This window comes from Aphis gossypii, chromosome 2, assembly GCF_020184175.1.
Source record: "Aphis gossypii isolate Hap1 chromosome 2, ASM2018417v2, whole genome shotgun sequence".
NCBI lineage: Eukaryota > Metazoa > Arthropoda > Insecta > Hemiptera > Aphididae > Aphis > Aphis gossypii.
The window spans coordinates 45,803,094-45,819,628 of record NC_065531.1 but is presented as its reverse complement, the minus strand read 5'-3'; the positions used below and the strand labels follow the sequence as shown (position 1 = coordinate 45,819,628).

The 16,535-nt window shown below is 28.4% G+C and overlaps 1 protein-coding gene across 2 annotated transcripts in view; it reads right to left on the bottom strand.

The window, feature by feature from the left end:
• LOC114130030 (calpain-1 catalytic subunit-like) overlaps positions 1–16,535 on the bottom strand; it is an 84,156-nt gene that overhangs the window by 13,168 nt on the left and 54,453 nt on the right. For both annotated transcript variants that reach the window (XR_007604152.1, XM_050201061.1), the window contains exons 4-5: positions 8,831–9,002; positions 1,288–1,583 (exon numbers count right to left, since the gene is read on the bottom strand). Coding sequence is in view for 1 of the 2 variants with exons in the window: in XM_050201061.1 (XP_050057018.1) it covers positions 1,288–1,583; positions 8,831–9,002 (468 nt within the window). In the remaining variant the exon portion in view is untranslated. The remainder of the gene's footprint in view (positions 1–1,287; positions 1,584–8,830; positions 9,003–16,535) is intronic.

Here is a 16,535-nt window from a genome sequence, read left to right as displayed (position 1 = left end):
TTTAAATCAATAACAATATTATATATGATTATATTGTTATATCATATTAAAATAAATACCTACCAAGGTATAGATAAAAATCATTTGCATTTTAAATAAAAAGTATCTTGAATGAAATAGATAAATGATTGATGTATAATTTTAGTGCATGTAATAACAAAAAGTGGATGTTGTTTAGTTCTCTATATCATATGGTAAAAATCGTTAACATAGTTCTTGTTGTTAATTGAAATGAAAAATGAAAAATAAATGGATTTAAATTCACGTATTAAATAAATTGAGTGTTGGGACACTACAATTTTTGATCAACAATATAATTAATATAATGAAACTATGGAATGGCGTCCACTTAAATAAAACTAGAAATCTAGAAGTATAGAGTTCTATGTACTCGCATCATAATATAGTCGTTAATAACATTTCTAATACAAAACATGATCAGTAAATGAGTTCCACTCAAAAATCGTTTTCCAAATACCGACTGAAATGATTTATAGTTTTTAAATTTAACATAGCAGCTACACAATAAACACGTTGTAAACACATCGCCTCTACATAACGATGAAAACGCCCGCTGATTTTCCCCCACCACCCTTCAATGAATGTCCTACAACTGAAAAGACACCTCGATTAAAATATTATCTATCCAAAATGTCTTTACAGTCTACAAACTTCGATTATTGTTATACATAATCACTTTAAACCAGTACAAACATCACCACGTATAGTGCATTTACATGTTAGCGGTTAATACCCGATTAACTTGCTGACTATTATTAGGTATACGGGTAAAATTATAAAATATTTGACCTGAATTTGTTTCTTTAGTGTATTTGAAAGTAAATTTAAACACTGCTCTCCATCCCTTATTATGTGTAATAGTATAATATTATATATATTAATTTTAAAACTATAATAAATACTTATTAAATATATATCTTATTTAATATATCCAATGTAACGTTTATGAAAAATGGTATAAAATAGATTATAAAATCATTGAAGTAATGAAAAATATGGATATCATCTATATTTACATCCACTTATTGTACGTGTTAATACATTTTATGTTATGACTTATATTTTCAATACTAGGCAATATTGTCACATTTGTATCATGTAAGGTTTATTTCGTAAAAATACGTATTCAAAAAGTAAGTATATAAAATACAATATTGTGAAATCGATTTCAGTATGTGATGGACATACTTTTATTGTTGTAAGAACGATTCATAAAATGTTTTGATTTATGCGTATAATACTGTATAATATGTATTTATAGTGTACCTGAACAGTCCACAATAGGACGTAGTGGGGTCGAACGATTGATCAAGGGGTACGACCCTGTCAAGGAACTTTGGCGTGAGAGTCAGGGATGATACTGCAGCTAAAAAGCTGTGATCGCCGAGTTCACCTGGCTCAACGCCGCATCGTCCACCGCCCCCGCCGATAGTGCCGTTGCGAATCGGTTCACCGCCAGCACTTCCTCCACTGCCGCCGCCAGCACCAGTCGACACAACTCCGTTTCCTTGAGACACCAACCGCGTTGAGTCCACCATAAACTTGGGTCTCTGACACATTTCCTGGAACAGAAAATTAATAATTTTGGTCATAATACGTATATAAAGTATATTATGTGGTATTCGAAATTTCGAACATTGTATTATATTAAATGACCGACGGGGCTCGAAACTTGAAAAATAGCAATTATAAATATATGTTTAAATATGAACTTTAGAAATTTGAAATATACCTACGCTATCAATAATATTATTATATTATGCAGTAAAATCAGCAATAATACAAGAAGCAAATAAATTATTCTGGTTTTTAATTTTTTTTCTAGAAATTTGGTAATAATGATGAAACCCAAAGTTGGGTTTTGTGTTTGTGAATTCATCAAAGAATTTATCGATATAAAAATAGCCACATATTAAAGTATTTATTTTAATTATTCTAGTCTTTACTTAGAGCAACTTATGGTTTTCAAGTAATTAATATACAATTTTTGAACAGCTATAAATTATAATTATTATACATACCTACATAATTTAATTAACAAACAACATAGCATTTGGTAATATTTAATTAAACAATAACGGTAACTGTAACGTTATGTTATATAATATGTATATTGTATATTGTATAGGCTCGGCAGACTATTTAAACAATAACTTTCTATTATTTCCGCATCCTACACACGTATTTACAGCTGCTTATGAAATAAAAAACTTGAACATTATTTCATAACAATTGAATAAAATTTGTCGCTTATAATTATTTTACAAATATTTTAATGTATGTTCTTTATGAATTTAATATTACTATGACTCGATTAAATTTGATTCCACTTGGGCATATTATACTTATACAATAATCCAGCTGATATTTGTGTCTACATGTGTAAACGACTTGAATATAGTGGTAAATTGTAGAACGAAATTAATTTAGTGTGATGATTTTAAAGCAAAATTATCGTGGCTTAATAATTTGTAAGTATAAAAAGAGAATAAAATAATGTTTAAAATTAGGTTGAATTGATACATAAAAAAGCCATACTTTCGAGTTGAAATCACGCGACAAAATACCATGCGGTATTTATAGTATATGGTGCTCGGTACTGTAATCACTCGGAACTAATTATGCGGTTCCATAAAAAGTTATCTTTCAAATAGCAACACGCACTAATGACCACCGCAAATACACATATACACACATACATAAGAAATATACGGCACCTACCTATCCACCTATATATTATACTAGATAATAACGCTCGTCAACGTTTACGGTCGACCAGCACAAATATATACATAAAAAAACGAGTCCACCATGATTTATGACGATAATAGAAAAAAAAATCTTGAACTCAAAAAGTAAAATGTAATATTGATCAAACGTTAATTTAAAATACATATCTTTTATAATAAAAGTATTAAGTACATATTCTGTACAGTGTGTTATTATTATCGAGACTTCTAAGTATTATATTAACTAACTTATTATTACTTTAAACCGAAACATCATAAACAATTCAACATAATATTCCTACTAGGTATCTAGAATGATTGGAACGTACTTGTAGCTACCTACTTGCATTACGTTGTTTGGATCATGTGATCACCAATATAATGCGTATATTATATTATGTATAGTTTTCTAAAAATTTGCTTTGATAATTATGCGAATACAATTATTTTGACTTATCATAAAATTTAATTAAATTTAGTCTTGATAATGAAAATAATTGTAAGTTAACACATCAAAAATAAATACAAATAAATCTTGGTACATTTTCGTTACTGTTTATATCGGTATTTATCACATAACGTATTAAATCATCAATGCAATCATATGTTTAAGTATTAGGTATAGTAAACTATAACTTTACAAAATTGAAAAGTAACGATCAATCGTATAAGATCCACTAAAAAAATATCGATATTTTTGACGTATTTTTTATACGTACGAGTATTATTATCTTGTACCTACATAATGCCATTTATTGGTTATTTATATTATTATAATTTTCTATAGATTACCAATCAAAGTAATCGTTAGCTACAAGAATGATTTTTACTTTTGGAGAGAAATAAGACTTTTTATCCAGCTAGAAATCTTAAAATAATTATATATGAATATCAACAAATATCTAATATACAATTTATAAAATAATTTATACGTGCAAAGATGGTGCATATAATTAAAATGTATACTACAAAATCGAGAGATGTTAAACACTTATTTTATTATTAAATAAAAATCGTATTTATTTCAAAACGTACAATTATCACACTAATAATGTATTTATCATATACCTAATATCTAATAACTGATATTTTAAATTTCTTACTAGTTTTTTGTTACAAAAAAGATGTCAATATCTACATCCGTAAATTTTTTTGTGCGTAATTATATATTGTGTATATGTTAAATAAATTTATATCTTTTATCTGATCCAGACGATCCAGTCAATTAAACACGATGATGAATGATGATTAATTCAATATATAATTAATATTTTGCTCTTCTAATAAAGTAATAAGTAAATCTGTTATTAAAGAATGATTATAATTTCAATCCCGTTATACAACTATAAATAGATAATGTATGTAATGTGTACGTTTACTACCTTGATTCATTTAGATGAGTTACGAGTTTTAAATCGTACATTTTAAATTTGAATATTTAGTTACTCGTGAAATCAAAGATAATAATGAGTATTATAATGCGTTATTATATTTATTACTATTAATATAATATAATATTTACGTATAGGTACCTCTTAAATGCTATACAACTATTGCAAAAATCTTTGAAAACGTTTTAAGGCAGAAGGCAGAAACTATACGCAAATGTTTTTAGAGAGTCTGCAAATATGTATTAAAAATATAATAATTTACTTATGCCACTTATAATGCGCATCGTGCAAGTGTTACTCGAGTTATTTTGCACGACGGTGATAGTAAAAATTCCTATTAAATAAAACAGATTTCAATTCGATTTCTGTGGTCTACATCGTTCATTAGAAAACTCAGAACCAGTGATTAAAATTCAGTAGGTTCTTATAATGTAGATCACCAACCACCATATTTATTAAAAAAAAGTCACCGTTAATTAATGAATCATCACCACTCTTATGCAAATGAAGAACGTTACACAGTTGTACAATAAGTAAATAGGTACGCCAATTTATTTAGTAACAAAAATAAAGTCTATAGGCATTAACCTATTTTATTAACTGTTAAATCCGATAATATTCACAAAAAATTTAATATATCGATTATATTATGTATATTGTATATAGATGAAGTAATGAAGACTCCTAGTTTTAGTGTTTTGTTTGAAAATGCAAATAAATTCTAACTTTGGAATAAATTATTTTATTTTACTTTGAGTAAAATTTTATTTTTATTAGTTAAAAAATTTAAATAATTGTATAAAAAGTAGTATCCAGAGAAGATACATTTTCATTACTTATTTATTTATACTGAACTATTAAAGTGTTACTTTTGCTGAATACACTAAACCAAAAAAAAATTGTACGTTACATACCATTGCATTATGCAAAAAAAAAAAATAATAAAAGCAGCGCGCTACTTTCAACCACTGCTAAGGACTATCCGAAATAATTTAATAGTGAATGCTACGATACAACTACTCAACATTAAAAAAAAAAAAAAATTAACTCGTCATGACACATCCTAATCTAGCACATTTCTTTTTAATCCATAGAACGTCAATACACTTTCAGCGTAATGGTATACAAAATATTATCGTGTTCAACAGCGACGATAAAAATTACAATTGGCACATTAACACATTAACCCAACATTAACGTGAGGTCAACATAATATTTCAATGTGTGTACATAAAACATCTCTACATAATAAATATATGTATATTATACGCATTTATAATTTAATGATAATGTTTGGATTTCAAGTTCACACCGACGCAACGCTCACGAATATTATGAAGGTACATATTACAACATTATAATATGCATAAACATAATAATAATATTATAAACGTGAGCGCTGCAATCGTTAACTCTAACGATTTATCGAGTTTGAGAAAATATTTCAAACAATTTCTTTAGAACGATAAAAACTTCGTAATAATATCGATTAGTCTGCAATGAAAAAAAAACATGATGAATACAAATCGCTATTTAGACCGGTGGTATTATATACATTATACCATTATATGTCATTGTTAACGACGATAATAATACAACAGTAAAGGACTTTAAAAATCACTTGTAGGAGGATGAATTTTAATAATATATTGTTAGATTTATATATTCAATTAGAATTACTTTTATATACAATTTTGCTTAGAAATAGTTTATTTATGATTTACTTCTTAATTTTCTACATTTATACCTTATTCATTAATAGACTGAAATTTAACACAATTTTAAAATGTTATAGTACACTTTGAAGTGTTACATCTCAATTTAATGGGGCATAAAAGCTTGTAAGTAGCATTGAAATTCGTCCTCAATAATCATGTTGCTTTTAGAATAAAACTGTTTAGTATTCTTTGTTAAGCTGCAGTCGTCCTTAATCGTTGTACGAAAAAGGTAAAGCGTCCGCATCGTGTTGTGCTCATTCGGAAAACAGACGGCCCATGTGTTTAATACCGACAGGCAGTCTTCGGGTTCTCCGGCGTCGAAATAATTCGGTCGCCACGAGAACCCCGCGTACGTCCTTTACTGCAGAAAATTACGGATATTAATAATTAAAATCAACCTCATGGCGTGGATGAACTCACTCACACCCACACACACAAACATCTTCAACGATTCATCTCCACGATGTCCGAATGATTTACGACTTCACAGCGTCCTAAGACGGTATTACGAATTCAGCGCAAACGTTTTGTCTCTTTCTCTCTCCTTTTCCAACAGCTACATTTTTGTTGTTTATTCCTTTTCAAGCTTCTCGCACTGTGTTTTTATGCGACTGAATACACAAAATCTATAATCTTTAACCGATGATGTATCGATAATCAAGACGTCTCGCCGCATTCTCTTTCAAATGTACACTACCAGCTGATTAGGTGATGCACCGTATGGCGAATAATAACTTACTATAATACATTATCGTCAAAACTATATTCCAAACGAGACCCCCGAGACGTGTGACGACACCATGCTCAACAGCAATGTCATTAATTTATATTGTAAATATATATTACATAGGCGCTATAGCCTCCCGCTGATAAACTGATCAGTTGTATGTCACAGGTAATAAGGAATTTAAAATGTATATCATTACGGCATATATGATGTTCGTTTCTTTCAAAGTATGGACTTGAGTTTATTTTATTAAATTTACGACATGTAAAAAATTATTTCTTCTTCATTAAATGGTTAACTTTTAGTAAGAATGTCTAAAATCGACAATCGTTTATCCATTGCCATACGCATGATCTAATAATATATTCATATTGTCCTGTTGTAATATTATTTATGTTAAAGATAGGTACCTAAGAATAGGTGCCGTATTATCTCGTCTCCGTGACGTCTATAAGGCGCCGAGTACTTGTTAAAATAAAATCACACACCGTGTTTGAACAAAAAAAAAATAATAATAATAAAAAACAAGTGAATTACGGTGTATTGACCTGTTATTAAAACGTACATAAGATAAAAAGAAAAAAATGCAATGCTATTCGTTTTTCAACGGTTTTGCAGCAATTAATTAGTTCAAAGAAGTGTACAACGTAAGTGAGAAAACATAATAATTGCAGTTATATTACCCATTAAATTTAATAATTAACACATAAATGCTTGTTCTAAATGTGTATGTACGTGTTGTGAGTATGTTTAAAAAATAATAATTTTTTTTAATACGTAGAAATAGTAATTGATAGTAATATATTAACTAATAATTAGCAATAAATGTAAAAACGCGATGTTCACAGTGTGTTCAAAAGTGATGATGACGACGTGTAATGTATTTTAGTCGATATGCAAAATAAAGTAAACATTTTGACTTTGGGTGTTTTATATTTTAATTCGTATGAAAACGTATCATCAAACGTAAATAATATACAATTCTCCGAAATCGTATACGTTGGTGGGCTTCGTCTGTTGGACACCAAGCGCGTTAATCGTATAATTGGCACAAAAAAAACAGTAACGATACATTGATAATAACAATGTTTTTTGGATACGTTTGGTAAAATTTAAACACAATTATAAAATGATTATAAATTTACATTTCTAAGAAATTTCTGCCAAATTATGCTGTTTGCGGGCTTATTTATGGGAATGAAATAAGATGATACTTTTTCCAGGACTTTGTTTTTAAAAATATTAAATTTTTTCCTTTGTGTATTAATTTTTATTTTATATAGGCTACATGTATGTTATATCACGATTTAATATTTTTCTTAACGATTCATAATACGATTTTTAATATGATATTGAAGTACGTTTTAACGCTTAAGCGAGAAACTGTCGTCAACACAGTTAATCAATGCGCGCGTACGACATATGTGTACACAGATACACGTGTGACGAATTTGGCATCAACCTCAAAGCGAATACAATCGGACATTGAGGCAGAATATAATATACTATTATATCAGGGTTCAGGAATCAAATCGAATTATTGAATTATACCATATAAATACTTATTGAATTGAGTAATAATAAAAGATTAATAAACAAATATTTACATTTTAAAGAAGGAATATGATTAAAGATATGAACTTTAATTTTGCATATTTTAAGGATTTTGTTAATCACTACGTTTAGTAAGTGTATTTAACGATTTTTTTTAAATATCCCGTGTTATTAGTGGATCAATAGTTAAAAATGAAAATAATTTTATTTTAATATTATTATAATATGTAGGTAGCTTATAAAATATAATAGATATCTATATTTGTCGACTAGGTATTATCATGTCTCGAATTATCACCTTGTTTATCAAAACATGTTTCATACAATAGACTTTGAATTATTATTTTTTTATTAAATAATTATTTCATCACAAGTATTTGACTAAGAGAAAATATCATCTTCGATTTATTTCTATTCAAAATAATAACACTCTTTTCATTTTAATAATCCAATAAATTATAAATTATGATGCTGTATTTGAAATTAATATTAAACGTTTTAAAATGAATTAAAAAGTATTTGTTATAGACAAAAATGACTGCTTATTTCCATGTTTTTAGTTAATTACAATTTTAACCATATTTGTAGTCAAATGTTAAATTAAGTGCACATTTTAAGGAGCCTTTAGTTCCATAACTCTTAAACCATGAGTTTATTTTGTGCGTGAAAATAATGTTATAATATGCTCACGTGCGGTCGCATCCATACGATGGGTTGAACTGCCGGTCTCTTGTTCTTATACAGGCACTTGGGACCGGCCGGAAAGTCGGGATCTTCGAACAAGGCGCCTCGTTCACGGCACGAGCGGCGCACCGCGTGATAGTTGGGCTGCTGTCTTGGTCTCTCCACAGTCCAATAACCCCTGCAACAATCAGATCACACAAAATTGTATTATTACTGTATTAGACTTGTGAGTTCGGTTGGAGTGATTTGGGTGTATAAAAATAATTAGGGCTTTACGCATTTGCATATTTGTTTGTACCTTTACCTGTATAGGTTCCAAACAGGACATAGTTAGTTGTTAGTTTATAGAAACGAATAATATACTTTGTTTCACGATGTCTGGATTTCAAATCAAACATTTTCCCATTAGTAATTTAAAGAACAAAAAACTTATGGGTTTCCATTGTATTTGTGCTCGAGGGGGGACTATAAATATGAGTGTGGTTGAAATATGCCCCAAAGTATTATCTATAGGCGTTCATATTATACTAACCCAAATACTGCAGTGATAATTGTACTTATTGAAAACTATGAATCAATAAAAATAAAATCAGCTTAGAACGGATGCGTTTGGCCATGTGATGTAGTGATTTATCGTATTCAATAATGTCTTCTTTGATTTAAAATTGGTAACCAAAAACAAATGCACATTACGTCTAAATATCACTTAGCCTTAAGTAATTGTTTTAGTAAAGTCTAGACTACGCATGATAAAAATAAGTATATCGTATATTTACGTATCGCAATATTTATAATAATTCTGCGCAGTCATGCATTTAGCGAAAATAATACACGTCATACGACGACAATAAATGGACGGTAATGAATAATGACGATTAAAAGCTATTGGCTACTAGGTAGGTATACTATGATAGGCACTATACCTATACCTATGCGTTATGGTGATTTATGATATTATATTATTATTATAACGGTAAAACGTATTTAACGCGAAATGATGAGTACCTTACGGTACCTATATATGGCCTAGTATTATCTTTTCGTTTTCACTATATCCGGTTTCCGGAAAACCATAGGTAATTTGTATAATCGTTTTAATTATATAAATATGCGTACCTATAATATACAAGTGTGAGGTAAATAATATTATGATATACATATTATAAATATAAATAATGTTACTTAACGGATGCACATGCATAATTTGTGTACTATATTGGCAACTTCGCTTGTTATTAATACTTCAAGGCGACGAGGCATCATTATTATTGTGATTACGCGTGCAAAAAAAATGTTAGGTAGGTCGAGTGCATTGTGCGCACATCGGAATTAAAACAATACGTACTATAATATTATAATAACAGTATATCCATTGTAGTTTTTATACGTATACACATTATTATTATTATTATAATGTATGTCGACAGACGGAATTTTCGCATTTTTTGTATTAAGCAGTAGCAGTGTTTCCTAATAGCACACTGTTTCAACACGGTTTGAATACGAATCAAATTTAGTGAACGTTTATGTTAATATGTTAACGTATTCGTTTGGTAAATAGGTATAAAATCACACAGGGCGTTATTCAGACATTTCCGATGAGAAGTTTTTATGAATAATGTACCTAATCTACGACCATATCGACATTGTAGTTTTTCCATTGATGTTAAACATAACCTAACCTAACACAACCTTGCGGTATTTCTATCTTCACTAAATGTACGATTTTTGAACAACAATGATGGTTCTCAGTGTCTTATTTGCACAGAAGTTTCCGAACAATAAAGAAATTAACATTTAATTAAACAAGAGTGAAACGAGTTGCAGTGATGTTTCGGTTAATATATTGGTATATACTAACTGGTGTTAGTTGTGTTGATTTATAGATTTTTATTTGATAAAATCCATCGTTACCATAACTATCAAAAGATTTTTCGGAAAATTCATTGAAATGTTTCAAGAAGAGTGAAATTTTCAATTTTGAAATATTTCGAATTCAGAACCCTATGTATACAGTTTACTGTATCTATATTGTAAATAATATAATATATTAATATTTGAGTGCATATGATTTTATAATTTAACTCTCAGTTCATTAAAAAAACACTTGTAGCATGCACAAACATCTTTAGTTAGTTTGACTTTTGATTTAGCCAATGGTTGAGTAATAACTAATAAATATTGGTTGAAGAATAAAAAAAAAATAGTTTCATCATCGGGGAATAAACGTGCCCATCAGTGAAACCATTACTTACAATAGGGACCACTGGCCATTTACCTACCATATTATTTTTAACATTTCAACGATAAAATAGTAACATTTTAGCTTCTCGGGTACATTATTGATGATTGCTTTAGTCTGTTATAATATTATTAACTTCATTTTTTAACAATACAAATATAAAGATGTTGCAATGTATGCAAAAAGAGTACAGTTACACATTGTACATACAACAAAAATATAGTTCTCGTTAGAAAATTCTAACGTCAATAGTATAACCTAACCTAAAAACACTGCACAAATGTATGGTAAAAGTCAAACAATTTATTAACTGGTCGTATTTGGTTTATTAAGTATAGGTACATATAAATATTTGACTCAATATAAATAAATTATTAATGAATAAAAATATTATAATTGATAGAATATAATTAATTCATTAATTTATTTGTAAACGAAAAGCAATATTGTAACACATGTAGTTAGTTATAAGTTTGTATATTATACTTACATACTTACATTATAAAATTAAAAATTAAACTATTTACCAATGGAAGTTATTTATTCGATCGAGAGTATAATACTATAATGCATATTATGTCGCATTCAATTACTGAAATTAATCTTTTCATGAATTAGATCTCCAGACAGTGATGAATTAATCCATTCTGTGAATTTTAACTAAAATATACAATATTATATTTCATGAAACATACAATACTTAAACTATATTGAACATTTAGTATAATAATAATTACGAGTATAAGACACATTTGGTTTTGTAAGTTATTTAAATTGTATTTATTCATATTTTTATAAGAACAAAATATAATAATATTTTATATAACATTAATTTTTATAAATTTATTATTTGATATTGATAATTATAAATTAATGTTTAAATAAATTGTTTGTCAGTATAATATATTAAATACACTTAAAACATCATACGTTGCAGTAAGTAATGTTGTCGTCGATCTTGTTTTTATTATAATATTGAATAAATTATAAAAATTATATTAACATTTGTATCAAGTCATTTTTTATGTTGATATAAGACACGTGTAGTTAGCGTTTTTACAAAATTTAATTATGTTCATATTTATTTTAATTTAAATCCAAAGACCAAAATTATTTGTCAATCATCTATAAATTAGCATATAAAGTAAATAAAAAGTCGACATAATAAAATTGTCTATGATATGACTTAAAATTAATTAAAATTAATTAATAATAATAATTATTATTATTATTTATTAATCAGATTTATAAAAAATAAAATTAAGTGCTGTATTTTTATATTTTTGTTCATAAAACAAAATGGGCATACTTATGTATATAGCTTAAATAGCTCACAATATTAATTGTATTGAGTGTAATAATTACACGAAGTGTAAAATACAGGTTCATAATGAATTGATAATTAAATGGATGTTCATGTTTTGTATTTTTTTTTTAAATTCACGATCCTGATGAATGTTACTATCTAGATATTCGTAGTTAATATGGTTTATTTCACTAAGGGGATGTGATTAAATATTATATAATATATAAATATTTTTTGAAACTAATTTTATTGAATATGAAAGAATGATATTATGTACATTGATAAAAACTACCCATACAGAAATATTCATTGTAACTGTTATTGATCTTGAACCATGTTGTAATATCTATAGCTAGTAATAAATAATAATGAATAGCATAAATTATAATATCCGTTTACTACGATAATAATATGTACGATGTACCTATTGGTACATGTAGTTAATAACATATCATAGCGGTGAAAATAGAAAAAATAAATAACGAAGAAATTGAATTTATAAACTCATAAAATAAGATAAATCACTTTGGCCCATTTTCCGAATCATTAACGTTGTATTAGAAATGTATTGTACTCGAAAAATTTACTCGCGATTTATAAGATGCGTATTAAATAATAGTATACAAGGAAAGCATATACTTACGACCTACCAAATACGTAATAACGAAAACCGTAGCGATACGAATTGGCGGTGTTCTACACTATAGGCATGGGGTGCTAAACACGCATTTTTGACTTATTTTGGTATGTACATAATATTCAAATATATATACAGGCACACGTCATACGAAAACATTAAAATCGTTATTATACACACGCAGTGACACACCGATGTATTATAGTAGGACGTACACAAACATTTAGCATAGGTGATATCTAATTATTGTTTCTGCCGCACTGGACAACAATGGTTGTGGCCGGCGTTTTAGGTTCTTTATAAACCGATCAAATAGGTCACAGTCGTTTTCAATAGGAAATAAATCACGACGATAACAAAAATAAATAGAAATTTAGGTAACGGCGTTAAAAATTATTTGATTGTTACGTATGTAATAATATAAGCACCTGAAACAGAGATTATCAATTTGAAAACGCCAGGTAGAACTCTTTATCTATACAAAAATTTACATATGACTTATACAATAAACGAAGTGTTATTTTTTATCATAAATAATCCATTATTTCAAAAATTATTATCTTTTTGAAAATATATATTTTTAAAATAGTAGTAAATAGCCGAATAGGTACTTAATAAAAAAATTATATTTGAAAAAAAAATTCAGCATAATATTATTTGCATTAATATTTTGATATTATGTGAAAACCAAATTTCAAACAAGTAGTAGGTATATGAGCTAGGTATTGACATTTTAAGTTAAAACCAGTGAAGTAATGGACTCACGATTTTACGAGGTACTCCTATGCAATTCCATTCCGTTAGTTTAAACTTCAATTATTTATTTATTTTAAATACCTATCTTTCTTAAATTGATCCAAATTGTACACATTATTTTAGTACTTAACGCATCAAAATTCTCTAAATAATATTCTGGTTGGAAAATGAAATTAAAAATGTATTTTATTCATACAAAAAAGTAAAAATTAAAAAGTTATAACTCATAATGATAAAAATATAATTTCTTTAGATAATTTTTGTTTTTATTGCTTACGAAATTATATAAAAGAAAATTTTTTAAAAACGTTAAACTTTTTAGAAAAATAATATAAGTAGTTTATGATAAAACAAATAACTTGGTTTATGCGAGTATTTTAGTTATGTTTACCTACATAGTAGACAATTTTTGACGACATGACCATCTACGGCCGCTTTTTAAGTGGTGCGCGGAAGGGGTTTGGGGTGAGAAAAACGTAGATTCTGAATTATTTCTTAAACTGAAAACTCATAACATATATATGTATAATAGCAAATCTATATAAAACGACCTGACCGTTATCACATCGTCGTATAGTAGAGAGATGGTCGCGAGCGCGTGTGATTTATCATCTGCAACCGACAAAAGTATTTCAAAGTCGTCAACAGTTAAAACCGGCCTCGGTCCACCTTCTCTTCTTCAGCAGTTTATATATATATATAAATATATATTAAGTATTATTATATGTATAAAATATAAAATATAATAACGCATGCACGCGCGAGCACACAGACTCTTCGGCCCTTCACACAACCGCTGCGGAAGCGTTTCCCGTTATCTCCTGCACAGCCGCGGTGCCGCCACTGATGACCACCACTCGAAATGTACAGTTAGCAGTGCGGAAACAGGTCCGGTTTTGATCCACGAGCGACCGGGCAAGTCTTCGTCGTCGGCGTGTTAAATGAATAATATATATATATTATATAATGACAAGCACAATAATATCTGCCAGTGCATAGACGGACGGCAGCCGGAATGCACGGACAGCACGTTTATTTTGAATTTACTGGGCAGCGTAAAAGAGATCAAGACACTGGCAAAAGTGGACGTGCTTTCAGTACTTCCGATTGCCATACATAACGACTTATTCATACCTATAATACGCCCAAAGTTTGGCGGTGGGTTGACAAAAAATGTTTTATCAATGGCATTTGTTGCACAATGTTCAATGCATTCGCAGTCGTTATTATATTGTGTACCTTAGTCGGGGTTGTATTTAAAAGGGTTGAGGAGAGTTACGAATGGTCTTTGAGGTGGGAAAAATGTGTGCAGAACTACAGAATTTGTTCAAGAGAATGTTGAATATGTTTTATTGTATTATCAACAAAATTCTATGATAGAAAAATATTTAAAGAAGAACAAAAGTATTTTAAAAACCACTAATGTTTTTTTTTATTATTATATAATATTATATAAAATAGAATAATTTTAATTATAAATGGCTATAATGCAATCACTTTTTTTAAATATAAAAATAAATCGTATCTAATAATTATATTAATATACATATTATCATATATCTATAATATGTAACATAGATAATATTAGGTAGGCAGGTAGGTACCCATATATATTTATTATATTATATATGAATTATACTTGGAGTACAAATTGGACAAATGTTATACAAGACCACAACTCGATTTTAATGTATACAAATTCTGATCTGTCTGATACGATGCTTTTGCTACAGGTTATCGTCTTAATAATATATATATTTTGAATACAATTTATAAAACATCAAACTTATTAATGTAAACATCCAAACGTATGGAAAAAAGATAAAAAATAATAATTTAATTGTTTGATTTTGGGCTCCTATACTTTATAACCTCATAAGTATGACGGTGCACTGTGCAACGTACACGCAACAATAATACGCATACGTCTGCCGTAAGTGACGGCGGCTGGCGTAAATCCGTCGCAGTTTTATCTATATAGAGTGTAGTCTCCGTGCATAATGATAATGATATATTATGATTTAACCATAAATGCAATAATAATATAATGAGATGATAGTATTAAAACGGTTATGGGTGTTATAACCGCCGCCGCAATATCATTATGCACTGGGTCTGACGTGCAACCTAAGTGTATTTGCGCTGTGTACCAACACGTGACGACTGCAACTGCACCACGGGATGTCGCGAGCTGAGCGCACACGTAATATAATAATAATATAATAAATACATTAACATCTCATAGCCACACAGGTAAGTCGTTTTTATATGCCTAACTGCTCAACTAAATTATGATATATTATTATACACACGTGTCCCACAGTACCGTTATTTCTACAAGAAAAAAAAACAACTTTGTGGTTGTATAAAATATAGGTACGTATACATTATCTTAACAATATGATGAATTTATTGCGATAGTCAACGTGTGCGATCCCGCGACGAATCCCACAAAATATATTATTGTAATGTATTCGTTTGTTAATTATTCAATAGTAAGTAGGTAATAGCACATATTATTATTATGTAATGTTTATAAAATGTTATTTCTCACAACGGACAAGACACCGGAAATTTAATAGTTATTAAAAATAAAAAACAAGTAAACACCTACTCGGTAAATGTTCCAAACTGATAGGGTGGAATGCGGAAGGCCATAATACTATGATAGTAAGGAATTATTTTTATTATTTTACTTATTTATATTTGTGGGGAACCTATTATTATTATTCTTTTTGTAGGTCATTATTGTTATCCAAAATCAAAACCA